Genomic DNA, 26,491 nt, shown 5'->3' with positions numbered 1-26,491 from the left:
GGGTGTCGCTGAAATAGCCGAATCCAAAGGGGTGTCCACATACTTTTGGTCATGTAGTGTAACTCATAATTGGGGCCAGGAGAAATTCTCCACTCTTTTTCAAACCAGTAGTTCTGTCCTACAGCACCAAAAGGTTGATAGTGTCATCTCAAGCCACCTGTTGGCATTTAGACCCTAAAGTGGACGCACCTGTGTGGGAGGGGCTAGAAAGATACTCCTGACCTGTAAAATGACTAACCACGACTATCCATGTGTTCATTATGTTGAAATGTGTTTGAAAGAGGCTGTAGTGTCACCAGTAATATGATTGATTGAACTGCAGGTTAATGTCATAGGTCAGGTGGTAGAGAATTTTTCAGGGTCCTACTCATAATGCTGGAATCACACCATATTAGTACTAGTTCATCAATAATAACATCAACTACATTCACGAAAACAATCATCTACTTGATTTGTATAGGACAGGTATCCTGCTGGATGGTCTGGCCGGCACATCCACTGAGCCTTCCCCGGCCAACTTCAGTGTAGACCCCCTGGGGGAGTTCAGCACCTGGTACCCCCCAGTGTGGACCCCTAGCTCTGCCCCAGACCAGGACTACAGCATGGTGGATGTGCCTGCCAACACCCAGGCCTTCCAGAAGGTCCACCGCCTGTTCCACAAGACCCTGTCAGAGACCCGGGTGGAGATAGTCAGCCTCCACCAGATCCAGAATGTTCTCCACTGGGACAAGTTCCAAAGGTGTGGATGGGGACTCTCTCTGGTCCTCTTTGATATGTTTTCTATCCTTATGAGAATAGCCATTCATTTTCCTCATGTACTGTGTATATGACCGTCATGTGGGAATGGGATAAAGGATAGGGAAAAGGTAGATAACATGGTGCGACATTACATCACACAATAGATCGATATAATTGTATTGATCAGGGTTATCCAACGAGATGAAGGCTTTTTATTCTGCTGCTCCATTTGACCATGAATAAATGTAATGCTGATAAAAAGTTCATACTTTAGGTGGCATTGTTTGTGTTGTAGGTACAAGGAGCACATGCGGAAGCGCGGTGACACCAAGGAAGACGGGGCTCTGGAGAGGCACCTGTTCCACGGGACTGTCGGGGACTTCATTGAGGACATCTGCCACAACAACTTTGACCCGCGCGTCTCAGGAGTCAACGGGTTCGTGTACGGCTGCGGCTCCTACTTCGCCCGCGACGCCTCCTACTCCAACACATTCGCTGCGGTGTCACCTGACGCTGGGGTGCGTCACATGTTCCTGGCCAAGGTGCTGGTGGGAAAGGTGAGCGTGGGCAAGTGCAAATACCGCCGGCCGCCACCCGTCAGATCCACGAAGGAGGATTACAACCTGTACGACACCTGTGTGGACCAGCTGGTCAACCCCACCATCTTTGTAGTTTTTGACCGGTGCCAGTGCTACCCCTACTACCTGATCAAATACAAAGAACTGCTAGTGGTGGACGTCAATGAGTAGGTTTGCCCTGGGAGAGCTAGTGTTGCTGCCTGTGACGGTAACTGTTGTTCACTGGATGTTCATTCCACACCAGACCGAACTGCAGCACCTTGCATTAAGGTGAAAGACAGCATTAAGAATAGATCAGTCAAAATTGTATCAAACAAAATGTTTGTGTATCCAGTCCAAAGGATAATGTTCAAAGCCTTCCAAAGACTTGGAATGTTTTTAGAATAGATATGTTTTATGAAGTTTTACAATTACCGTTTTTACAGTAAGTTTCTACAACGTCCCATTTTAAAATGGAATTCTAAATGTAACACTAAAACAAGTTTGATATATTTTCTAAATGTTTTAATAATCGAAGCAATTGTAACACTTGATAATGTAGAAAGAAGAAATTATAAGTTCTAGATGTTGCTTTCAAAAAGGTTCTTAATCAACTGTAAAGTTATGTTATTGAAAATAAATGGGTTTACTGAATACATCAGGGGCAGTCGGTTCCGTTTATGATTAGGGAGGACGATATTTCTATTACAGAATATTGGATGACTGTCATTCATATTCCATTCACCCAGTTTAATGTAACATCGATAGGTTTAGGCTACTACACGATACTAACATTTTCCCTGTACCCATCATGAGGTTGCTACAACCTAGCCTACAAATGAAAGTTTATAATGTACAGTGCTGTGAAAAAGTATTTGCCCCCTTTCTATTTTTGCGTATTTTTGATACTGAATGTTATCAGCTCTTCAACCAAAACCTAATATTAGATAAAAAGCAAAAATAAATTGCTAAAAGGCAACAAATTAGAAGTTTTGGAATGGCCTAGTCAAAGTCCAGACCTAATCACAACTGAGATGTTGAGGCAGGACATGAAACGAGCAGTTCATGCTTGAAAACACACAAATGTCACTGAGTTACAGCAGTTCTGCATGCAAGATTCCAAAATTCCTCCACAGCGACGTGAGAGACTGATCCACAACTACAGGAAGCGTTTGGTTGGAGTCATTGCAGCAAACTGGCACAACCAGTAATTGAGCTTAAGGGGGCACTTACTTTTTCCCACAGGGGCATTGGGTGTTGCATAACTTTGTTTATGAAATAAATTCGATACGTATGTAATTTGTTCACTCAGGTTCCCTTTATCTAATTTTAGGTTTTGGTTGAAGATCTGATAACATTTAGTATGCAAAAGTAGAGAAAATTAGAAAGGGGGCAAATCATTTTTCACAGCACTGTAGGTCCAAATAAATGTTTTTTACTGAATACATGAATTACTCAAGCTTACAAGGGGAGTCTTGTTCACTTTACAATATCTTGAATTTATTCTATTTACAGTCATATTTCTGAAATTCAATCCCCCCAAAATTGTCAGAAAGTTAAGTTATCAATGGCATGCATTTCCCCATAAGTATCTTGTAGTAAAACGTTATATTTCTCGCTTTAATATATTTTGTAAAAACAAACACTTTCCCTCTTTCAAACAGTACATCTTGTGAATTAACTTTGTTTCCCGACACTGTCACACATAATCAGTGTTTGTCTTGTTTGGACAGAAATCAAATGCATCCTGCAGGTTACCCAGGAATGTTCCTAATCCTCCAAGAACAAGAATCACAGTACTGGACAGAATCATCTCTATAGCACATCCATCCAGCTGAAACTTTAATCAAGGGGGACTTCTTCATGGTGCAAAATAGTTTAAACCTGTGCAAAAAATACTGTAAAAGTAATAATCTGGCATTGTGATGTAATTTGAAACTTTTCTTCAGCAACGAGCGTTGTAAAAAAGGCCACTATTTATGCATTTTTCAGTGTACTTAAAACTCTACTTAAATAACTTTCTATGCTCACCTTTTTATTTATTTTTGCACAGATTTGAACTATTTTGCACCTTAAATGTTGCCCCAAAAGTAATTTCCCACTGGGCACAGACGTCAGTTCAACGTCTAGTTTTGATTTACATTTGGTTGAGTTGTCAACCAACGTGAAATCAACCAAACATTTGACCCAGCCATTGGATTTAAAAGTTGGGTTAAAAAAAAGACGCAATTCCTTTTTGCAAATCCAATCAGTGTTCCACGTTGATTCAAAGTCATCACCTCAAATGTTGGGGTTGAAATGACGTGGAAACTACGTTGATCCAACCAGTTCTTGCCCAGTGGGTTATCAATGACTTCATGGTACAGTACAAGTGTAGTCTGCTGAACAGAGTAGCACTTCCAGTTACAGTACATATATAATGTAGTGTTATTATCCAATCTGGTGTCATTTTAAATGGGTAGATAAATTTGGCATATAATGTAGACTGAGTACAGGGTGACTTGGAATCCAAACGGAATATTCCTCTATTGTTTGGATTCCAGGCTAACTCTTTTGTATTCCACACATTGAAATGACATTTAGGACTGACATTTCATGATATTTGACAATGAGCCATATGTCCAAACATTAAGACATATCTTATATAAAACTATAATAAAATCCTTTAATCGTGCTTGCTGGGCAACTCTATTGACTTTCCCGTGAGGTTTTAACTTGACATGGGGCTAAGACATCACAAAATGACATGTACAAAGGAATTGCAGTAAGAAATGTTCCGTTCCAAACTCCTCAGAATGCTACTGAGATACTTTTACTAACGTGTGTTTTTAAAACAAAAAACAGATGAGGACACATTGGATGGATATGCAGGCAAATAAATGTGATTACGAGAAATTCATCTTCAAGAGGAAGAAAATAAAAAAGGGTTGAAATAGTTTAACGTTAGAGTTATTGAACATCTTGATGCTGCAAAAAAAGAATCGCACAACAGTGATTGTGGAAGGCAACAGAATGTCAAATGGAGTAAAATGACACTTGGAATCAACATTAAAGGCAACTTTAAAAGCATCTGCTAAAAACTCATAAGTTCATCAGACATGTGTTGAGGCCTATAAAACATTAAAATCTGAAATAAATCAGACACCATCTCCTGTGACCTGGTCTAGTCTGTGTTAGAAGTCCTGTCCCTAACAGGAAGTGCCCACGACACTTTGGGCTATGATGCTTGGTGTCCTTTTTCCCTTTCAATCAATTTCAATACACATAAAATCACCAATATACAACAGCTAACGCAACAAAAAGCAATACAAACTCATTGAAACAGAACTACAGAGATAAATACAAATAAAAACAAAGGTGCCTTGATGATTTGACAAGTTTCCCTTTGTGGATGGTAATTTCATTTTTCTGCCGATAAGGAAAATCCTATATTCTCCGCCCAAATCTACTTGCTTTTGTCCTCTCACACACCCACTCTCTTCATCCGCTCTCCAAGTCAGCATGATTCGAGTGCCATGATTGGATGTACCACGAAGGGGTGAGAGGTCATAGTTCATGATTATTTCCATAGTGGCAGACTGCTGGTGAGCTGACTGCTGACTGTACAAGGAAGGTGCTGAATCCTGTGACGGTGAGGTGGAGGGGCGGTGTTGTGGAGTTGGCGTTGTTTTGGAGGGGCAGGGAGTGGGTTGAAAGGGCCATGGAGGGAATGGCGAGTTAGGAGTCGTGATGGAGTTGGTCACTCGCAGGCCAGTTTGCTGTCAAAACTGGACAGGCCAATGGCGAAGGCTTGCAGGGCACACATGGGGTAGTTGTAGTCTAAGGTGAATACGTCCTCGGCCACTCTACCAAACTGCATTACGATGTAGTCCGCTGAGGGAAGAGAGAAGAGACGACTAAATAATGTGAAATCATTATTCCATTCTACCCAAGGAGAGGGAGTGAGAAATAGACAGTGAAAAAGAGCGAAAGAGAAAAAAGAGCGAGAGTCGAGAGAAGCACTGACGGATCAACTCACGATCGTTGTCGTGGACGATCTGAAAGTTCTTGACAGAGGCCTGTGTGACGCGGCCGTGGAAATTGAGCACGTAGGACTGGGTGTCGTCGTTCCACACAGGGGCCTTGTTGTGCAGCTCAATCAGGTTCTCCACTGAGTGGTTCTGCCACTTACTTAGAAGGCTGTCCTGCTCCTGGAAACACACAGACAACGGGGTTGTATTCATTAGGCACTAAACAGAAGAAATAGGACTGAAACAGGGAGTGACAACCTTGACTTACCCAATAAGAACGCTCTATTTAGTTTTCCGTTGCGTGCCCTAATGAATACGACCCAGACATCCAAACCATCTGATCTGACGTCACTCCCCAGTGACCACATCTCACAGCCCTTAGTGGGTTAGCCTTAGTTTCCATTACATGATGTTGACTTCATTATTCAGATTGTGCTAAATGATTTTCTATTTCAAGATGTAAGAATGCCAGAGTCTTAAATCAATCATGCCCTCTGACACGCCCCTCTCTCTTACTGTGCATAACAAGTACAGTGACTACAAATGTTAGAAGAAGTGATTGGAGTTGTACAGTCCCATGGGGCTGATACATACACTGTTTGGACGGACGGGGACCCTCTCAAAGTTCATGTTCATGCCTGGGATGATGACGGTCATCTTGCGGGGACCTTTGAACCCCAGAACGTTGGTCTCCTGCAGAGAGAACACAGGAGATCAGAATGTCACAGAATATCACACAACCTTACAGGTTCAATAATATTAGTGTGTGTGTGTGTGTGTACACTCACATAGCAGATGGCTGCGAGTTCCTGTCGTGTGTTGCTCTCCTCCAGCAGAGCTCCAGGGTTCTTACAGGGGTTGGTGCCTTGGTCATACACCGTGAACTTGGTCCCCATCAGGTTAGACCTGCAGGATGACCAGACCAATCACATTAGAGTCTACAATGTCCCTCCAGCACTCACAATCCCACTTCCCACCCAATAGGGTTATCAGATGCAGCCGAGGGCTCAAAACAATATGGAAATTGTTCATCAGCAAAGATTTAGAATTATATTTAGAGTTGTGAGACGAGTGAGATATGGTCCTACCTCAGTTTCCCCATGAAGCTCTCTCCCTCGCGTGACAGGTCCGTGGCGTCCACTGAGATCAGGTAGTTGGACGTCTTGCTCTTTTTCCTCTTCCTCCCAGCCAGAAGAAACTGCTGGGTGAAACAAAGAGAGTAAACTCAGGGTGAGAGGGAAACTCACAAACCATCATTTTAATCACCGCAATCAAAACAGGTGTTACTTGTACTTTATATTCTCATACCATTTCAAATGTAGCTATTGAGGAAAATAAAATTAAACAGGCCTGTGAAATAAGATGATAAAAGAAACCCATCTAAGTCTTGTCTCCATGTTAATCCACCATGACAGGATGTGAGGTCAAATGTACCTTCCTGCCGTCCTCTCTCTCCATGTGCATAAAGTAGGTGGGGTATAGGCCGCGGTCCATTCCCTTCTTGTCCCGGGATATGCGGCACTTGACGGTGATGCCACGGGGGGCGGGACGCACCACAAACTCCTCCAGGTTGTCCACTTCGATCAGGGCGCTCTCCGCCGTGGGCGACCCCGGTGTCACGTACTCCTGTGAGGGGGGGGGGGGGGGGGGGGGGGACACACACTGCTACATCACAAAACATACCGGCCAATCGCTGTTATAAAGGAGATATGGTCCAGGAGTAGGGGGGACAACATTCATCTGCCATCTTGTTGTTTCAGTGTCTTCAAGTGACAAGTTGATTTGCCATGTGTAATGAACACATTAGACATCTCACAAGCCATAGCCACATAGCTATGTGTGTGCTCCTAATGATATGACAGGACAGAGACAACTATATGGTTGGACTCACTGTGTTGGACTTTGTGCTGGAGGCAGACGCAGGCCGGGTTGACTCTGGGTTGGGGGACAGCGAGCGTGTCCGGTCTTCGTCACCGTGTTCCTCATCCTCACTGGCCTCTTCGTAGTTCATACTGCCTGACAGACCTGGTCATGGGAGAAAGAATGCACTATGGGAGATGTGGCCTACAGCTTACACTCCATTGGTTGGGATCAGGAGGACCCAGGGTTCTATGCAGACAGGAGAGATCATCTCAGATGCCCAGCCAAGCTGAAAACTCCTCCATATCTCCTCAGTAATCCCATAGGTTCTTATTGCCATGACTCAAGAAGGAGAGATTTTTTTCTCCTGGGACCCAAAGTGATTAGCCTGCATGTAATGGATATGGGCAACGTATTTCTTCATTTGTTCCAACTAAGTCATCATACTACCCCAGTTGAAAATATGAACTGATGCAATATTTCTGCAATCGGAAAAGGCCACATATTACAATATGCAGCTAAAACTGCTCTTTGAAATATTTAGTAGGCCCAAAATATTTGAGGAGACAACCTAACCTCAAAACAGCTGGCAGAGGATAGGAAGGAAAGCGGAAGCGAAATAGTGCTGAGTAACTGTTGAGACCCATTGAGGAAGAACTTTTCTGTATAGAACAGACGAGACTACCCAGTAACCAGGTTACGATAGAAGAGACCTGTTATGAACCTCTAGCCATCCCAGCAGCCTTCATTATCCCCAGACACCACTGTTAGTCCACTTCAGAGCCCTATACATTTCCACACTGGAAAGAATACTGTTGAAATACAAGACAATAGATTCTCCATCTTCAGTGTGTTTTATCCATCACTGAGAGCTGGTTTCCTGGACCCAGATTAAGCCTAGTCTTGTACTAAATGCACGTTAAGCATGCTTTTCAGTCCAGGAGTAATCGGTGTCCGCAGAACCGGCCCTGATAGTCCAATGTAAAGGGGTTAGTTAGGCACGAGGGAAAGCAGAAATCCTATTGAGAGATGCCAGCCAGAAAGACCCAGCACGGTGTGGTCAGACAGGCCTCTGTGGGAGCTGCTCTGGACTGGTGTCAGTAATGCTGCTAATTGGATTTACCAGCCGTGACTGGCTGGTGCTGTGGAATATTTTAATGAGAAAGCATTTTTTAGGTGCAAAAGCATAATTCAAAGTGAGAAGGGGGAAAATGTCTGCTCTCAATGTGTTCCATTGTTGATGATACAATAAATATGAAATGTTTTTCTTCGGTGTGTCTTGAGGCCAGAGTATGATATCTAGCACTTTACATCCAATGACTAGGTTATTACCAGTTACTATATAATTCACTGTTGTATCCTCCCTCAGTTTCACCTCTGCTCCATAGAGTTAGTGCTGCAGAGAGAGAGGAAAGGAGGGAGGGAGAGACAGAAACCCAGCAACCTTCACTTCAGCCCTGTCACCATGGGAACGGCAGGCTGCTCTCTACTACCTGACTGGAGTAGTTTCTCCCTGGCAGACAGTGGGCGCTCTGGCCCCTCCTCCAGCCCCTCCTCCGGCCCCTCCTCTGGGCCCTTCTCCACTGCACCAACCAACTGGACCACCCTGTCGTTGGCGGGGTCAGTCAGAGAGGGGGAGGGGCAGAGAGAGATGTCCCACGCCTCTGTAGACAGACACATATGTATTGGCCAACGTGGCTAGAAACAATATGTACACAGTGGTGTTCACTCCATCTAGCCCCAGAGATGTGTCTAAATGTCAGGGTACTGCCAAACATTAAATACAGACCGCAAATGTCAGCTACATTCTAATAGTGACTCAAAGGCATCAATTTAAACAACACACAAAGTTTTGTAAACTCACTGCTTTTACTAAATCAGCCAAATGTAAAATGTCAAAGCTCAGGTTGTAAAACCAAAACTTGCAACGTGATCATTTCAACCCCTTTCTGTCTCACAGCACATGAAGAACTTGGGAACTCACTGACCAGTTTTGATTGAATAGCGTCCCCAAGTCAAATCCAAATGGAGGCAGTAGGCTATTACTAATCCTTTGCCGTTTCCATTTGAATTCATTTCCACTGGGAAATAAAAAAGCATGGGCAGCCAGGCAGACAGATACTATCTAAAGGCACCTGAGGACAGGCTGGATCTCAGTAGCACTAAGCAGACCAGACATTCATTCATGATGAACGTTTGCATTATTGAGAGGGGAGTGTCACCTGCCCTCTTGTTGCTGTCCAGGAGAAGATCCTTAAAAACTGAGGCTAATGCAGTAATATGCTGCCCTTAATCTGGGTCTCAGGTTTAACTAGGTAATACATCTCTCTCCCGGATATAGACCTGGCTATCTTAATTTAGCTTGTCATTTAGCACAGTAACAGTACAGAAGGATATTGAATTAGTCTCAGGAAATGAAAGAGACTTCAACACTCTTCGTGGACCAGCCAGAAGGAGGGGAGGTGAGGTGGCATAAATAGGTACTGTGGTAGGTGGATGCTACTCTTGCCCCTTACACATGATAAAATGATCAAATTCTCACTGTGTCACCATCAACCTCGCCCTCCGCCGTCTCTCTAACTGCACACTGCAGCACCATAGCCCTGGGAGGAGAAAGTATCCCAGAACAGGGAAAAGGTTTTAGCACTGCGCAATGGCTTTTAATGAGGGTAACTGAAAGGACAGCAGCAACAGCTGCAACAATAAACCACAACCTTCACAGTTCTTGAGACTGTCCCTGAACAACGATGTTGACCTGATACGCTCCCATTTCTCATCTGTCCTCCTTTGCTTTCTTTATCTTCTCACCCACTACCTCTCACTCTATCTTGCATTTCTCTCTCTCTCTCTCTCTCTCTCTCTCTCTCTCTCTCTCAGTTCAGCCTGTCCTCTCACGACTACAAAGTGCCTCTACCAGCCCAGAGGTGTGAAAGAGACACTTATATTGAGTGCCCTGTCGGTGTAGCCGTGAGGCCCGCCAGAGCAGCAGACGGGATGTGATCTCTGAAGCTGCTTGGTATTCGTGTGCTGAGGCGACCCAGAGGATTTATCAGGGTAGATGACGATGAGGATATAAATGACTGACTCGCATGTGTACACGCTCTCCTAGGTCTTCTGTCTATAGCACTACTGCGTATGAGACATTGTCTGTGCTGTGTAGGTCATAGGGCTAGGACTATTTCCTGGTCACATGGTCTGACCATAACTAGGCCCTGGTGTATTTCCTGGTCACATGGTTTGACCATAACTACGCCCCGGAGTGTTTCCTGGTCACATGGTCTGACCATAACTAGGCCCCGGTGTATTTCCTGGTCACATGGTTTGACCATAACTAGGCCCCGGAGTATTTCCTGGTCACATGGTTTGACCATAACTAGGCCCCGGAGTGTTTCCTGGTCACATGGTCTGACCATTACTAGGTCCCGGAGTATTTCCTGGTCAGGTAAGGTGTTCAGGAAACCCCCCAGCCTTACCTACTGACAGAACTCTTTATAACACTGTACTTTAACACTTTAACACTGTCCAAACTGGCTGTCCTGACTCCCTAACCCCCTTCTCAAGCCCCCCCCCCCCCCCCCCCCCCCCGGCTCACCTCGTTTCTGCAGCAGCTCGTGGATGTCCGTCTTGGGCTCCAGCAGAGTCTCCGTGTCCCCGTCCCGGTCAGGCTCCTCGGCGAGGGGAGACTGGTGCAGCGGCTGGGACAGGGACAGGGGCTGGGACTTGCTCACCGACAGAATCTGGATCTTGGCGCCCAGGTCTGGGGCCTCAGAGCCCATGAAGGCAGCAGGGCCGTCGATACCTGCAGGGTGGGGCGCATTCACAGACGTTTTTTGAATTATGTTAATGACTTTGTCCTCTGTCTGTGTGTTTGAGCATCCAGCTGTTTACTTCTCCAAGAGCTGTTCTGTATTCCTGTATTTCTATCTGTGCTTCCCGAAGGTGATTTGATTTGTACCTACTCCTTATTACTTAGCCGTCTGCTTGCAGCTGCGTTTCTCTGTAGTACCTCTCCTCTATGTTCATGTCAGAGCTTAGCCTTGTGCCATGGAGTGATATGCACTGAGCAAGTGGCCCTTTTCTTGCCTGGGAGTCTGAATGCTGCTCTGCCTCTCTGAATGTGACTCTCGCCTCCCCATCTGAAGGCCCCTCTGGGCATCAGAGAGAACAGCTTCCTGGGTGTCTCCTCCACTACCTTGAACAGTCGCTTCTCCACATGTCCCAAGACTGAGGGAGGCGTTATTAGACACACGCGCGAGCACACACACACACACACACACACACACACACACACACACACACACACACACACACACACACACACACACACACACACACACACACACACACACACACACACACACACACACACACACACACCTCAACATTTTAGTTTCCTGATTGTTTGTAGGAACATTGTATTGTATCCCAGTATGTGAGATACTAAAATATGTTGCATGCCAATGTACAGGTGATTGGTATCAGAAGTGGGATGCACCAATGTTTATGATCCTATTCTATATAAGCACTTTTTCTCTAGTCTTGTATTTCCTAACTGGTCTCCTTTACCTCGATCTGGAAGGCCACTCTGCTCCTCCAGAGTGAACTCCATGACTGGCCCTCTCCCTGCTTTCCTGGGCAACATGGGGCCTGGCCCCACCTTCTCCCACCACTCCCTCTCACTGTCCTCACCTGATGTACTGCCCTCACTCTGGACTGGAAAGCAAATTGATCATAAAAGTATTCTTCTTCACAGCCAACACCAACAACTGTCTATCTCTTGACTGTAGACTGGGGTTCAATCGCTCAGCACTGATCCTGATCCTGCTTCCTCAGACCCATTATTTTATCCCGATCGTGCGAGCTGACCCCGGAAAAACTAGCTAATACAGTAGCTAACCCCAAGAACCAAGGCTCACCGTCCATGATGACATCGCTGGTGATGCTGAGGCGTGACTCCACCAGCGGGGCCTGCTCCTCACTGCGCCGAGGCCTGGAGCGCCTGGGCCGGGCCTCTGGGTTGGGCTGCACCATCAGAGGCTCCTGCCGCTTCCGCCGCTGCTTCTGCTCCAACAGCGCCCTCTGTGGACGGGAGGGGAATTACGACAGTGAGAGTTTACCATGCAAATATTGTCTGTTCGGCCCTCCCTCCCTGCCCCAGACTGACAGCTGGACTGACAGCTGGTGATAAGGCTCTAGTGATCCTCTCTCTCTGGACCCTACCTGTATTTGTCCAGGTATACCTGGCCTCTCTTCCCCACAGTCCATGAGGACACCATCCCTTTCCCTCATTAAAACACTCTTTAATCATAGAGGTCTGACTGCTATGTAATGCGTACCTGTAGACTGTGTACTTCCAGTCATTACTCAAACACTAGTTAGCATTGGCTGGCGAAACTACGTCTAACTTCCTTCCTACTGGATGCAGAGACATAAAACTGGTATCCACGAGTTCATCTGACTCTGGGGAAGAATTAATTTATGATGACTTCCTCATCCTCAAGCCAGACACTAATCTATATTCAACCTTATACAGACAGCCGTAGACCTTTTCCAGATCATTCAAAATGCTGAGAACCAGACAATCAGTAACGACTCTGTCCTTATGGCCCCTTATGGCCCTGAATTAACACTTTGTGGTGGTGGTGTTGTTTTGAAAAACAGTGCTCTCAGCGTTATCTGAAGCAATACGACAAAACAAATGAGCAAAAAAACTCATTATCGTGGCTTGCCAGCTTCGTTTCAGGGGTGTCAAACAAGATGCATGTTCCTATGGTAACCGTGTCAGAGTGTCCTTGATAGACTCCACATTCTTTGTTGTTGTCTTTCACCACTCCCACTGTTGTTGGGGGAGAGGACAGAACATGATGGCCATTCAATGTGAATCTCAAGATGGAACCCCAGATGGCTTTGTAAACAACACACACAAGCGTCATGATCCGACCTGGCAAATCATTTAGCCACAGTAAAATGTCATCTTTTCTTCCTTCGGTATCTTTGACACTAAATTGGAAGGCAGAATAAGCAACTCGCATAGAAACAGGACAGGTGAGGTAAGGTTGGCTAGGCTATATTTATCTCATAGTAAAGGTCACAGAATAATGGACCTTTGTATCCTAGCAATACCACTTGAGGAAATGGGACACAAGAGAGTTAGCTACTCAGTGAAGGAACCTTCAGCAACAAATCCATTGAAATCAATTTAGAAACACCTTTTACATGGGTCATGGACAAGTAAGCCTAGACTGTTGTAAAATATGCTATGAGACAAAGTAACAGAGTGCTTCACATACAGTGCAAACAATTCAAACTACTTTAGTAAACCTAGAGTTGGAAATGCTGCTTCCTGTGGAACCGTATAACTCTGTGCTGTGCTGGCTGAGGCTCTGTTCAGTAAGGGGACAGAGAGACTGGGGACAGGGGACAGTGACAAGGCAGTGGGATCATTAGAGCTGACATTGTCACAGCCATCACAAACGCTCTGGGAAACTAGGGACAACAGCGACGAGGGTTGGCCCCCTTTAGATTTCTGGCTAAACAATACACAGCACAATGTCTCTATGAATATAAAAAAAGCTTCACACTAGAGAAATGGTCAATTTCCATGAATTATGGTGACATTTATCAGCTGGCCCTGCAGTCCTGGTCTCTGGTCAAAGCAGGCGATGGGTTACGTAACTGCCTCAATTAGTGGGGAGCATCAAAACAACAAGCGGTGTTTAGTGATGAACTGGGCTGGAAAGAGACGAGAGGTCCTTGTCTCTCTGAAGCCTCATTGGGCTGATTAACCACCACTGCAGAAAGGTTTTATTACTCAGGGCTAACGCAACACACACATTCAGGGCCAATGCAACACAGGCGCACACACACAAAAGCACAGACACGCACGCTCGTACCTACACACACACACGCATGCTCGTGCACACACACACTATCATGGCCTGCTTCTATTTGACACCTGAATCTCAAGGTGCACCTGAAAAATTATATTCATTAAATACCCAGACTTTGTCTTTGATTAAAATGAAAATAAGACCAGATGAAAGGCCTCTGGGAGCTTAATGGTTTCAGCTTGGAGTCTGATGGTTTACATTTCAAACAGGCTTTGTTTTAAAGGGACACTTTGGGCTTTTGGCAATGAAGCCCTTTATTTACTTCCCCAGAGTCAGATTAACTCATAAATAGCATTTTTATGCCTCTGCATCCAGTATGAAGGAAGTCAGAGGTAGTTTCGCGAGCCAATGCTAACTAGCGTTATCCCAATGACTGGACGTCCATGGCATCTACTAGCATGCTAGCAATTACCATAAACTTCCAGTCATTGCGTTAACACTAGTTATCAATTGCGATAACGCTAGATAGCAACTTCCTTCAAACTGCACGTAGAGACATACAAATGGTATCCACAAGTTTATCTGACTCTGGGGAAGTAGATAAAATCCTAAAGTATCCCTTTAAGAGGGGAACAGGGCTCGCCTCTTGGTTTTCTTCTAAGGCTAAAAATAGCAGACAAATGAATAAAACATCTGAATGGATTATCATAATGAAACAGACTGTTAATTTGGACACAGGATACAGATTCCATGTAAACAAGAAACAAAAGCCCCACAATGCTTCACAATGAGATCCTATTTAAAAATGTTATCAAGAGCCACACATCTGACCCAGGATCTGATTCAACTTTGAAACTCTTTTGTCTAGTTTTTTTCTTCGTCTTCCCTCTTTGCTCTGGCACGCAGTCGTCTTCCTGTGTAAACTGGCACGCAGTCGTCTTCCTGTGTAAACTGGCACGCAGTCGTCTTCCTGTGTAAACTGGCTAGCAGTCGTCTTCCTGTGTAAACTGGCACGCAGTCGTCTTCCTGTGTAAACTGGCACGCAGTCGTCTTCCTGTGTAAACTGGCTAGCAGTCGTCTTCCTGTGTAAACTGGCACGCAGTCGTCTTCCTGTGTAAACTGGCTAGCAGTCATCTTCCTGTGTAAACTGGCTAGCAGTCGTCTTCCTGTGTAAACTGGCTAGCAGTCTTCTTCCTGTGTAAACTGGCTAGCAGTAGTCATCCTGTGTAAACTGGCTAGCAGTCGTCTTCCTGTGTAAACTGGCTAGCAGTCGTCTTCCTGTGTAAACTGGCTAGCAGTCGTCTTCCTGTGTAAACTGGCTAGCAGTCGTCTTCCTGTGTAAACTGGCTAGCAGTTGTCTTCCTGTGTAAACTGGCTAGCAGTACTCTTCCTGTGTAAACTGGCTAGCAGTCGTCTTCCTGTGTAAACTGGCTAGCAGTCGTCTTCCTGTGTAAACTGGCTAGCAGTACTCTTCCTGTGTAAACTGGCTAGCAGTCGTCTTCCTGTGTAAACTGGCCAGCAGTAGTCTTCCTGTGTAAACTGGCTAGCAGTACTCTTCCTGTGTAAACTGGCTAGCAGTCGTCTTCCTGTGTAAACTGGCTAGCAGTCGTCTTCCTGTGTAAACTGGCTAGCAGTACTCTTCCTGTGTAAACTGGCTAGCAGTCGTCTTCCTGTGTAAACTGGCTAGCAGTCGTCGTCCTGTGTAAACTGGCTAGCAGTAGTCATCCTGTGTAAACTGTCTGGGAAATGCTAGCCATATTTGTGTAATCTGTTTTTCTCTCACTAAGATGCTATTGCTGCTGGAATCTTAGCAATGGCCACTCCTGGACTTAACTCATAATAGCGTTTTTTTACAGAACGGTTACCTCACAAGAACTGACAGCAGTAGAGCAGACACTGAACTGTCTCACTCGCTGACAGAACTCATCAGCGGCAACGACACTTCACTTCACTGAATTAACTCTATCCAAACTGAACAGAACTCAAACCTAGTTTCTAGCTTGCTTGGACTACACTCTTAGCACCTTTTTTTCTATCTAGAACGTTGAACAGTTATACAGCTGTCCCCATAGGAGAACCCTTTAAATAACCGTTTTCGGTTCCAGGTAGAACCCATTGGGTTCCAGGTATAGAAGGAACCTTTTTGGTATAGAAGGAACCCTTTCTACAGAGGGTTCTACATGGAACCCAAAAGGTTTCTACCTGTAACCAAAAACGGATTATCCTATGGAGACAGCCGAAGAACCCTTTTGGAACCCTTTTTTCTAAGAGTGTATAACCAGAACATAGAGTATGGCTGAAAAATGAGCAATATTTAGGCTACTCATTGTTCAACTATGTGCATTTTCAAACAGTAACATAAAGAGTTTATATAATCTGTTGAATAGGCTATTTGTTCCCAGTACACCACCATTACACAGATCATACCACTAAATGATTAAATATCGGATTCTTTTTTTTTAACTGGAGAAAAGAACGTAGGCTACTAGAAACAAAACTGCCCTACAATTAAAACAATCCATTGTATTATTGTCAATTTAAACAAAAGACTTCAGAGGATAGGATATGAGGAAAGGATATGACTCAATACACTGTTTCATTCACCATCCTGAGGCTGTGGGAGCAAGACATTGTACAGGCCTAAAACAAAACACAGGAGGCTAATGAAAATAGCAGACTAGGAGATATCCCACATCCACGGAAGTGTGTCCCACCAGAGACAGGCTATAACAATGATATCACCAGGATGAGCTGAAATCAAATGCTTGCACACATGCACAGTACACACACGCAAGCACGTACATATGCAAACACACACACACACACACACCAAAATAAACACACGCAAGCATGTACCTGTGCACACACAACTTCCCATGTTACTCTCAGATCAAAATAGTCAACCATAAATGACATAAACAGAACAGAGAATAAGAGGTGTTGACCCACCCTGTCCATTAGTGTCCGGAGTGAGACAGAGAGTAAAAGTGAAGTGCAGAAGTTTCTCTGTGGAGCTCAGGGTTCCATGCTCTGTGAGACCCCGTCACGTCTAAACTCTCCCCCACCGAGCAGCACTCGTGCCGGGCATGCCTCTGACTCCCTGCCCCCCTCTACATCAGGCTTTCAGATCAGACAACTAACACGAGGATAACCACGCAACACCAGCTTCCCTCTCACTCTGAGTCCGTGTCTCCTCCTCAGCCTGTGAGAAAGTGTGAGTGAGAGAGAACTAGAGTGTATGTGCGTGTGTCTGGGTGGTCACTGTCACTAACTGAATCAGCGGTGTTACTCACCCCGGGGCAGAGTGGGGAAGAGAGAGAGAATGAGTGAGATGGAGAAAGGGAGGGAGGGGGATAGAGGTGCTGCAAGTGTCTGTGTTTGTGTGTGGGTTGGTTTTTCTATCCTTGTGGGAACCTAAAATCCCCAAAAGTCCCCACAAGGATAGTAAAACAAGGAAGATTCTCCCTTGTGGGGACATTTCCCACGTCCTCATGAGGACAAAGGCTATTTTAAGCGTAGGGGTTAGGTTTAGAGTTCGGGTTAGAATTAAGGTTACGGTAAGGTGTTAGTGGTTTGGATTAGGTTTAGCGTTACAAACTTTAGAAGCCTTTTTAAAACTCAAATACACTACAAGTGTACACTACAAGTGTACGGTTGTTCCCTACATAGTGCACTACTTCTGACTATGTAGGGAACAGGGTTCCATTTGGGACGCAGGCATCGAGTCAGTCTATGTGCCTACCAATCATCTCATCCATCTTTTACTCCATTGTGTGACTGTTGCCTAAGACTGGTTTCTTAAACCAAATCAGTCCGTTTCACTTTAAAGCAGCGTGGGTGGTGATAAGGATACTGCAGGCAGGAGGGATTGTAAGGAACAATCATCAGACACGCAGACCAGGAAGAGCTGTTCGCTGAGAAAGGAGCAGATTGGTGCTTTATCTCTACAATGAGTGCTAAAACAATTCACTTCCGGAAAAATACGTTTCTTTCTGCTAATTGGACAAATTGTACTTCCTTTGAAAATAAAAGAGTTCAAAGACACCCTGTTTTCCCTCTGTTTCATAACAATCAGCCTTACTGTGCTGATGGTCGGAAATACAAATGCTATTACAAAGCCAACTAAATTCATAGCCTGAGTGACATCGGTGGCAGAAAACCAGGTCATTTGTACACTAGCTGCCAGTCAAATGTTCAAGCTTGACAGTCTCACAGCTATAAACATGGACTGAGACCTCAAAAACAATTCTGACAAAACATGAAAAGACACCAAAAACAACCAAAACATCAAACACAAAATGCCTCTAGATATATAAGATATGGACTAGTCTGGTCATTTCTGCATCATAAATAGAATACTCATGACATATACCCTGAACAAGTCTATGGGGGCTGTAATGTCTATAGAGTGGCTATGATGTTGAACAGGTGCTGTATGTGGCATAACTAGTTTAATGTGTTTAATAAAGTTAGTCATTACCTGCTTTTCCAGCTTCTGCTGCCTGAGGCTGGTGCTGTCATCATCAAGGGCACTGAGAAGAGACGAAAGACAAAATGGTTACTATCCACTCATAACTCATATCTGACTGAGACATAATACAAGTGGGTCTGTGGTTAATACCAATCTGTTATCTGGGTCTCATCTCTTATCTATTATATTTCCAATAGGAAACAATTTGCTACAGTGGTCACGAATGAATGCACCCCTGATCGAGGTTGGGTGGTATGCAGATTTTCATACCGTTTCTGTACCATACCGGGGTATTTTGTATTACCGGAAGTGCACACAAGGGGCCTTATTTCATTTTGAAAAAGGTATTGAAAATCATACCATCGGTATATCTACAGTTGAAGTTGGAAGTTTACATACACCTTAGCCAAAAACATTTCAACTCAGTTTTTCACAATTACTGACGTTTGATCCTCGTAAAAACAATCCCTGTCTTAGGTCAGTTAGGATCATCACTTTATTTTAAGAATGTGAAATGTCAGAATAAGAGTAGAGAGAATGATTTATTTCAGCTTTTATTTCTTTTATTTCTCACATTCCCAGTGGGTCAGAAGTTTACATACACTCAATTAGTATTTGGTAGCATTGCCTTTAAATTGTTTAACTAGGGTCAAACGCTTCAGATAGCCTTCCACAAGCTTCCCACAATAAGTTGGGTGAATTTTGGCCCATTCCGCCTGACAGAGCTGGTGTAACTGGGTCAGGTTTGTAGGCCTCCTTGCTCACACATGCTTTCTCAGTTCTGCCCACACATTTTCTATAGGACTGAGGTCATGGCTTTGTGATGCCCACTCCAATACTTGTTTGTTGTCCTTAAGCCATTTTGCCACAACTTTGGAAGTATGCTTGGTGTCATTGTCCATTTGGAAGACCCATTTGCGACCAACCTTTAACTTCCTGACTGATGTCTTGAGATGTTGCTTCAATATATCCACATAATTTTTCTCCCTCATGATGCCATCTATTTTCTGAAGTGCCAAGTTCCTCCACAAAGCACCCCCACAACATGATGCTGCCACTCCCATGCTTCACGGTTGGGATGGTGTTCTTCGGCTTGCGGTCCCCTTTTTCCTCCAAATTTAACAACAGTAATTATGGCCAAACAGTTATATTTTTGTTTCATCAGACCAGACGACATTTCTCCAAAAAGTACGATCTTTGTCCCCATGTGCAGTTGCAAACCGTAGTCTGGCTTCTTTATGGCGGTTTTGGAGCAGTGGCTTCTTCCTTGCTGAGCAGCCTTTCAGGTTATGTCGATATAGGACTCGTTTTACTGTGGATATAGATACTTTTGTACCTGTTTCTTCCAGCATATTCACAAGGTCCTTTGCTGTTGTTCTGGGATTGATTTACACTTTTCGCATCAAAGTACGTTCGAGCGGTATGACAGCTGTGTGGTCCCATGGGGTTTATACTTGCGTACTATTGTTTGTACAGATGAACGTGGTACCTGCAGGCGTTTGGAAATTGCTCCCAAGGATGAACCAGACTTGTGGTGGTCTACAATTTTCTTCTGAGGTCTTGGCTGATTTCTTTTGATTTTCCCATGATGTCAAGCATAGAGGCACTGCATTTGAAGGTAGGCTTTGAAATACATCCACAGGTACGCCTCCAGTTGACTCAAATTATGTCAATTAGCCTATCAGAAGCTTCTAAGGCCATGACATCATTTTCTGGAACTTTCCAAGCTGTTTAAAGGCACAGTCAACTTAGTGTATGTAAACTTCTGACCCACTGGAATTGTGATACAGTGAATTATAAGTGAAATAATCTGTCTGTAAACAATTGTTAGAAAAATGACTTGTGTCATGCACAAAGTAGATGTCCTAACCGACTTGCCAAAACTATAGTTTGTTAACAAGAAATGTGTGGAGTGGTTGAAAAACGAGTTTTAATAACTCCAACCTAAGTCTATGTAAAATTCTGACTTCAACTGTAAATACCCCGGTATATGGTATATTGCCCAAGCCTAACCTGTTGTCACTTACATCAATGACACTAATGAATTTCAATGGAATTCCACCAGGGGGCATTGCTGCTGTGAATAATAACTGCGGACAATGCACTGAAATCTCCTGGCAGAGCTAGAATTGAATGTTACCAAGGTGTTCGCTTAAAAAAGCAGTGTCACTGCTGCGCATAACTAAGACTGTCATACAGGATTACTGTCATACCTTAGGCTAGAACTGTTTGAGCTTAGCCTGACTGCATGATCTGCACACTGTAAAGAAACATGTAGTTGTTAATAAATATCATTTTGTCCAGGAGTTGTTCATGACCACGTAGGCTAACTTGACAAGAAAAGCTTAGGGCTCAAGCTACAAAACTCCTCACTTTCCTGGTGAGGTCAAAAATGATACTGTATCGGGACTGTATAACGCAATAGAACAACGCATCAGACAGCAGCACTACTGTGCTACAAAGCAACAGCAAGTCTAGATCTAAAACACAGTTCTCCATAGAGTCCTGTCTCTGGCCGTCAGAGTGGTGGCTGTTGTTTGGGACTACTTTTCCTGGACTCCTGTGAAAAGGCCTGCTGGGTACATGTTGCTAAGCTACAGTGGAGAATGAGAAGAAGGTGGGAGTAGCAGTGGGACTCTATTCAGAGACACAGAGCGAGTTAGAGGAACCCACCGCTACTCTACCCAGCCACAGACATAACCTACAAGACACTCTCACTGACAGACATAACCTACAAGACACTCTCACTGGCAGACATAAACTACAAGACACTCTCACTGACAGACATAACCTACAAGACACTCTCACTGACAGACATAACCTACAAGACACTCTCACTGACAGACATAACCTACAAGACACTCTCACTGACAGACATAACCTACAAGACACTCTTACTGACAGACATAAACTACAAGACACTCTCACTGGCAGACATAAACTACAAGACACTCTCACTGACAGACATAACCTACAAGACACTCTTACTGACAGACATAACCTACAAGACACTCTTACTGACAGACATAACCTACAAGACACTCTTACTGACAGACATAACCTACAAGACACTCTTACTGACAGACATAAACTACAAGACACTCTCACTGGCAGACATAACCTACAAGACACTCTTACTGACAGACATAACCTACAAGACACTCTCACTGGCAGACATAACCTACAAGACACTCTCACTGACAGACATAACCTACAAGACACTCTCACTGGCAGACATAAACTACAAGACACTCTCACTGACAGACATAACCTACAAGACACTCTTACTGACAGACATAACCTACAAGACACTCTCACTGACAGACATAAACTACAAGACACTCTCACTGGCAGACATAAACTACAAGACACTCTCACTGACAGACATAAACTACAAGACACTCTCACTGGCAGACATAACCTACAAGACACTCTCACTGCTAGAACACAGCGTATGTGGGGAGGGGGGGGGGGGTGATGGAGGGATGTGGGAGATTGTGATGGAGGATGGGGGAGTGTGTGATGGAGGGATGGGGGAGTGTGTGATGGAGGATGGGGGGTGTGATGGAGGGATGTGGGAGATTGTGATGGAGGATGGGGGAGTGTGTGATGGAGGGATGGCGGAGTGTGTGATGGAGGATGGGGGAGTGTGTGATGGAGGATGGGGGAGTGTGTGATGGAGGGATGGCGGAGTGTGTGATGGAGGATGGGGGAGTGTGTGATGGAGGATGGGGGAGTGTGTGATGGAGGATGGGGGAGTGTGTGATGGAGGGATGTGGGAGATTGTGATGGAGGATGGGGGAGTGTGTGATGGAGGGATGTGGGAGATTGTGATGGAGGATGGGGGAGTGTGTGATGGAGGATGGGGGAGTGTGTGATGGAGGATGGGGGAGTGTGTGATGGAGGATGGGGGAGTGTGTGATGGAGGGATGGCGGAGTGTGTGATGGAGGATTGGGGGTGTGATGGAGGGATGTGGGAGATTGTGATGGAGGATGGGGGAGTGTGTGATGGAGGATGGGGGAGTGTGTGATGGAGGGATGGCGGAGTGTGTGATGGAGGGATGGCGGAGTGTGTGATGGAGGATGGGGGAGTGTGTGATGGAGGATGGGGGAGTGTGTGATGGAGGGATGGCGGAGTGTGTGATGGAGGATGGGGGAGTGTGTGATGGAGGATGGGGGAGTGTGTGATGGAGGATGGGGGAGTGTGTGATGGAGGATGGGGGAGTGTGTGATGGAGGATGGGAGAGTGTGTGATGGGGGAGTGTGTGATGGAGGATGGGGGAGTGTGTGATGGAGGATGGGGGAGTGTGTGATGGAGGATGGGGGAGTGTGTGATGGAGGGATGGCGGAGTGTGTGATGGAGGATGGGGGAGTGTGTGATGGAGGATGGGGGAGTGTGTGATGGAGGATGGGGGAGTGTGTGATGGAGGATGGGGGCGTGTGTGTGATGGAGGATGGGGGAGTGTGTGATGGAGGATGGGGGAGTGTGTGATGGAGGGATGGCGGAGTGTGTGATGGAGGATGGGGGAGTGTGTGATGGAGGGATGGCGGAGTGTGTGATGGAGGATGGGGGAGTGTGTGATGGAGGATGGGGGGAGTGTGTGATGGAGGGATGGCGGAGTGTGTGATGGAGGGATGGCGGAGTGTGTGATGGAGGATGGGGGAGTGTGTGATGGAGGGATGGGGGAGTGTGTGATGGAGGGATGGCGGAGTGTGTGATGGAGGATGGGGGAGTGTGTGATGGAGGATGGGGGAGTGTGTGATGGAGGGATGGCGGAGTGTGTGATGGAGGATGGGGGAGTGTGTGATGGAGGGATGGCGGAGTGTGTGATGGAGGATGGGGGAGTGTGTGATGGAGGATGGGGGAGTGTGTGATGGAGGGATGGCGGAATGTGTGATGGAGGATGGGGGAGTGTGTGATGGAGGATGGGGGAGTGTGTGATGGAGGATGGGGGAGTGTGTGATGGAGGATGGGGGGTGTGATGGAGGGATGGCGGAGTGTGTGATGGAGGATGGGGAGTGTGTGATGGAGGATGGGGGAGTGTGTGATGGAGGGATGGTGGAGTGTGTGATGGAGGATGGGGGAGTGTGTGATAGAGGGATGGCGGAGTGTGTGATGGAGGATGGGGGGTGTGATGGAGGGATGGCTGAGTGTGTGATGGAGGATGGGGGAGTGTGTGATGGAGGGATGGCGGAGTGTGTGATGGAGGATGGGGGAGTGTGTGATGGAGGGATGGCGGAGTGTGTGATGGAGGATGGGGGAGTGTGTGATGGAGGATGGGGGAGTGTGTGATGGAGGATGGGGGAGTGTGTGATGGAGGATGGGGGAGTGTGTGATGGAGGGATGGCGGAGTGTGTGATGGAGGGATGGCGGAGTGTGTGATGGAGGGATGGCGGAGTGTGTGATGGAGGGATGGCGGAGTGTGTGATGGAGGGATGGCGGAGTGTGTGATGGAAGATGGGGGAGCGTGTGATGGAGGATGGGGGAGTGTGTGATGGAGGGATGGCGGAGTGTGTGATGGAGGATGGGGGAGTGTGTGATGGAGGGATGGGAGAGTGTGTGATGGAGGGATGGCGGAGTGTGTGATGGAGGATGGGGGAGTGTGTGATGGAGGATGGGGGAGTGTGTGATGGAGGGATGGCAGAGTGTGTGATGGAGGGATGGCGGAGTGTGTGATGGAGGATGGGGGAGTGTGTGATGGAGGGATGGCAGAGTGTGTGATGGAGGATGGGGGAGTGTGTGATGGAGGGATGGCGGAGTGTGTGATGGAGGGATGGCGGAGTGTGTGATGGAGGATGGGGGAGTGTGTGATGGAGGATGGGGGAGTGTGTGATGGAGGGATGGCGGAGTGTGTGATGGAGGATGGGGGAGTGTGTGATGGAGGATGGGGGAGTGTGTGATGGAGGATGGGGGAGTGTGTGATGGAGGATGGGGGGAGTGTGTGATGGAGGGATGGCGGAGTGTGTGATGGAGGGATGGCGGAGTGTGTGATGGAGGATGGGGGAGTGTGTGATGGAGGATGGGGGAGTGTGTGATGGAGGGATGGCGGAGTGTGTGATGGAGGATGGGGGAGTGTGTGATGGAGGATGGGGGAGTGTGTGATGGAGTGATGGCAGAGTGTGTGATGGAGGTTTGGGGGAGTGTGTGATGGAGGGATGGCGGAGTGTGTGATGGAGGATGGGGGAGTGTGTGATGGAGGGATGGCGGAGTGTGTGATGGAGGATGGGGGAGTGTGTGATGGAGGATGGGGGAGTGTGTGATGGAGGGATGGCGGAGTGTGTGATGGAGGATGGGGGAGTGTGTGATGGAGGATGGGGGAGTGTGTGATGGAGGATGGGGGAGTGTGTGATGGAGGATGGGGGAGTGTGTGATGGAGGGATGGGGGAGTGTGTGATGGAGGATGGGGGAGTGTGTGATGGAGGATGGGGGAGTGTGTGATGGAGGATGGGGGAGTGTGTGATGGAGGGATGGCGGAGTGTGTGATGGAGGATGGGGGAGTGTGTGATGGAGGATGGGGGAGTGTGTGATGGAGGATGGGGGAGTGTGTGATGGAGGATGGGGGCGTGTGTGATGGAGGATGGGGGAGTGTGTGATGGAGGATGGGGGAGTGTGTGATGGAGGGATGGCGGAGTGTGTGATGGAGGATGGGGGAGTGTGTGATGGAGGGATGGCGGAGTGTGTGATGGAGGATGGGGGAGTGTGTGATGGAGGATGGGGGGAGTGTGTGATGGAGGGATGGCGGAGTGTGTGATGGAGGGATGGCGGAGTGTGTGATGGAGGATGGGGGAGTGTGTGATGGAGGGATGGGGGAGTGTGTGATGGAGGGATGGCGGAGTGTGTGATGGAGGATGGGGGAGTGTGTGATGGAGGATGGGGGAGTGTGTGATGGAGGGATGGCGGAGTGTGTGATGGAGGATGGGGGAGTGTGTGATGGAGGGATGGCGGAGTGTGTGATGGAGGATGGGGGAGTGTGTGATGGAGGGATGGCGGAGTGTGTGATGGAGGGATGGCGGAGTGTGTGATGGAGGATGGGGGAGTGTGTGATGGAGGATGGGGGAGTGTGTGATGGAGGAATGGCGGAGTGTGTGATGGAGGATGGGGGAGTGTGTGATGGAGGATGGGGGAGTGTGTGATGGAGGATGGGGGAGTGTGTGATGGAGGATGGGGGAGTGTGTGATGGAGGGATGGGGAAGTGTGTGATGGAGGATGGGGGAGTGTGTGATGGAGGATGGGGGAGTGTGTGATGGAGGATGGGGGAGTGTGTGATGGAGGGATGGGGGAGTGTGTGATGGAGGATGGGGGAGTGTGTGATGGAGGGATGGCAGAGTGTGTGATGGAGGATGGCGGAGTGTGTGATGGAGGATGGGGGAGTGTGTGATGGAGGATGGGGGAGTGTGTGATGGAGGATGGGGGAGTGTGTGATGGAGGGATGGCGGAGTGTGTGATGGAGGATGGGGGAGTGTGTGATGGAGGATGGGGGAGTGTGTGATGGAGGATGGGGGAGTGTGTGATGGAGGATGGGGGAGTGTGTGATGGAGGATGGTTGAAGATTGGGAGGAAAAAAACAAGGTTCTGCCACCACCTGCTGAAATCTCTTAGAACAATTTAACATCTCTGGGCTTCACTAATTTCTCTGTGAGTCCACATGCTCACCGTTCAGACAGATCTCACCATACCTCTCTCTCTCTCTCTCTCTCTCTCTCTCTCTCTCTCTCTCTCTCTCTCTCTCTCTCTCTCTCTCTCTCTCTCTCTCTCTCTCTCTCTCTCTCTCTCTCTCTCTCTCTCTCTCTCTCTCTCTCTCTCTCTCTCTCTCTCTCTCTCTCTCTCTCTCTCTCTCTCTCTCTCTCTCTCTCTCTCTCTCTCTCTCTCTCTCTCTCTCTCTCTCTCTCTCTCTCTCTCTCTCTCTCTCTCTCTCAATTCAATTCAATTCAATTCAATTCAATTCAATTCAATGGGCTTTATTGGCATGGGAAACATTGCCAAAGCAAGTGAGGTAGATATTATACAAAAGTGAAATAAACAAT

General features: G+C 46.7%; 1 protein-coding gene across 3 annotated transcripts in view; it reads right to left on the bottom strand.

Annotated features, from left to right (window-relative positions):
- Nucleotides 1-2,773: 2,773 nt before the first annotated feature.
- LOC120032148 (tubby-related protein 3-like) overlaps nt 2,774-26,491 on the bottom strand; it is a 33,174-nt gene continuing 9,456 nt past the window's right edge. For 2 of the 3 annotated variants that reach the window (XM_038978114.1, XM_038978112.1), the window contains exons 3-12: nt 18,476-18,527; nt 12,082-12,244; nt 10,758-10,964; nt 7,197-7,330; nt 6,740-6,931; nt 6,394-6,506; nt 6,094-6,211; nt 5,900-5,998; nt 5,314-5,485; nt 2,774-5,168 (exon numbers count right to left, since the gene is read on the bottom strand). In XM_038978114.1, the coding sequence (XP_038834042.1) occupies nt 5,035-5,168; nt 5,314-5,485; nt 5,900-5,998; nt 6,094-6,211; nt 6,394-6,506; nt 6,740-6,931; nt 7,197-7,330; nt 10,758-10,964; nt 12,082-12,244; nt 18,476-18,527 (1,384 nt within the window). In that variant the 3' untranslated portion in view covers nt 2,774-5,034. The remainder of the gene's footprint in view (nt 5,169-5,313; nt 5,486-5,899; nt 5,999-6,093; nt 6,212-6,393; nt 6,507-6,739; nt 6,932-7,196; nt 7,331-10,757; nt 10,965-12,081; nt 12,245-18,475; nt 18,528-26,491) is intronic. The other variant, XM_038978113.1, reaches the window with a different exon arrangement.

The sequence above is a fragment of the Salvelinus namaycush genome, chromosome 38, assembly GCF_016432855.1.
Source record: "Salvelinus namaycush isolate Seneca chromosome 38, SaNama_1.0, whole genome shotgun sequence".
In the NCBI taxonomy this organism is placed as follows: domain Eukaryota; kingdom Metazoa; phylum Chordata; class Actinopteri; order Salmoniformes; family Salmonidae; genus Salvelinus; species Salvelinus namaycush.
The sequence above is the reverse complement of the archived record's forward strand: the minus strand, read 5'-3'. Positions and strand labels throughout refer to the sequence as shown.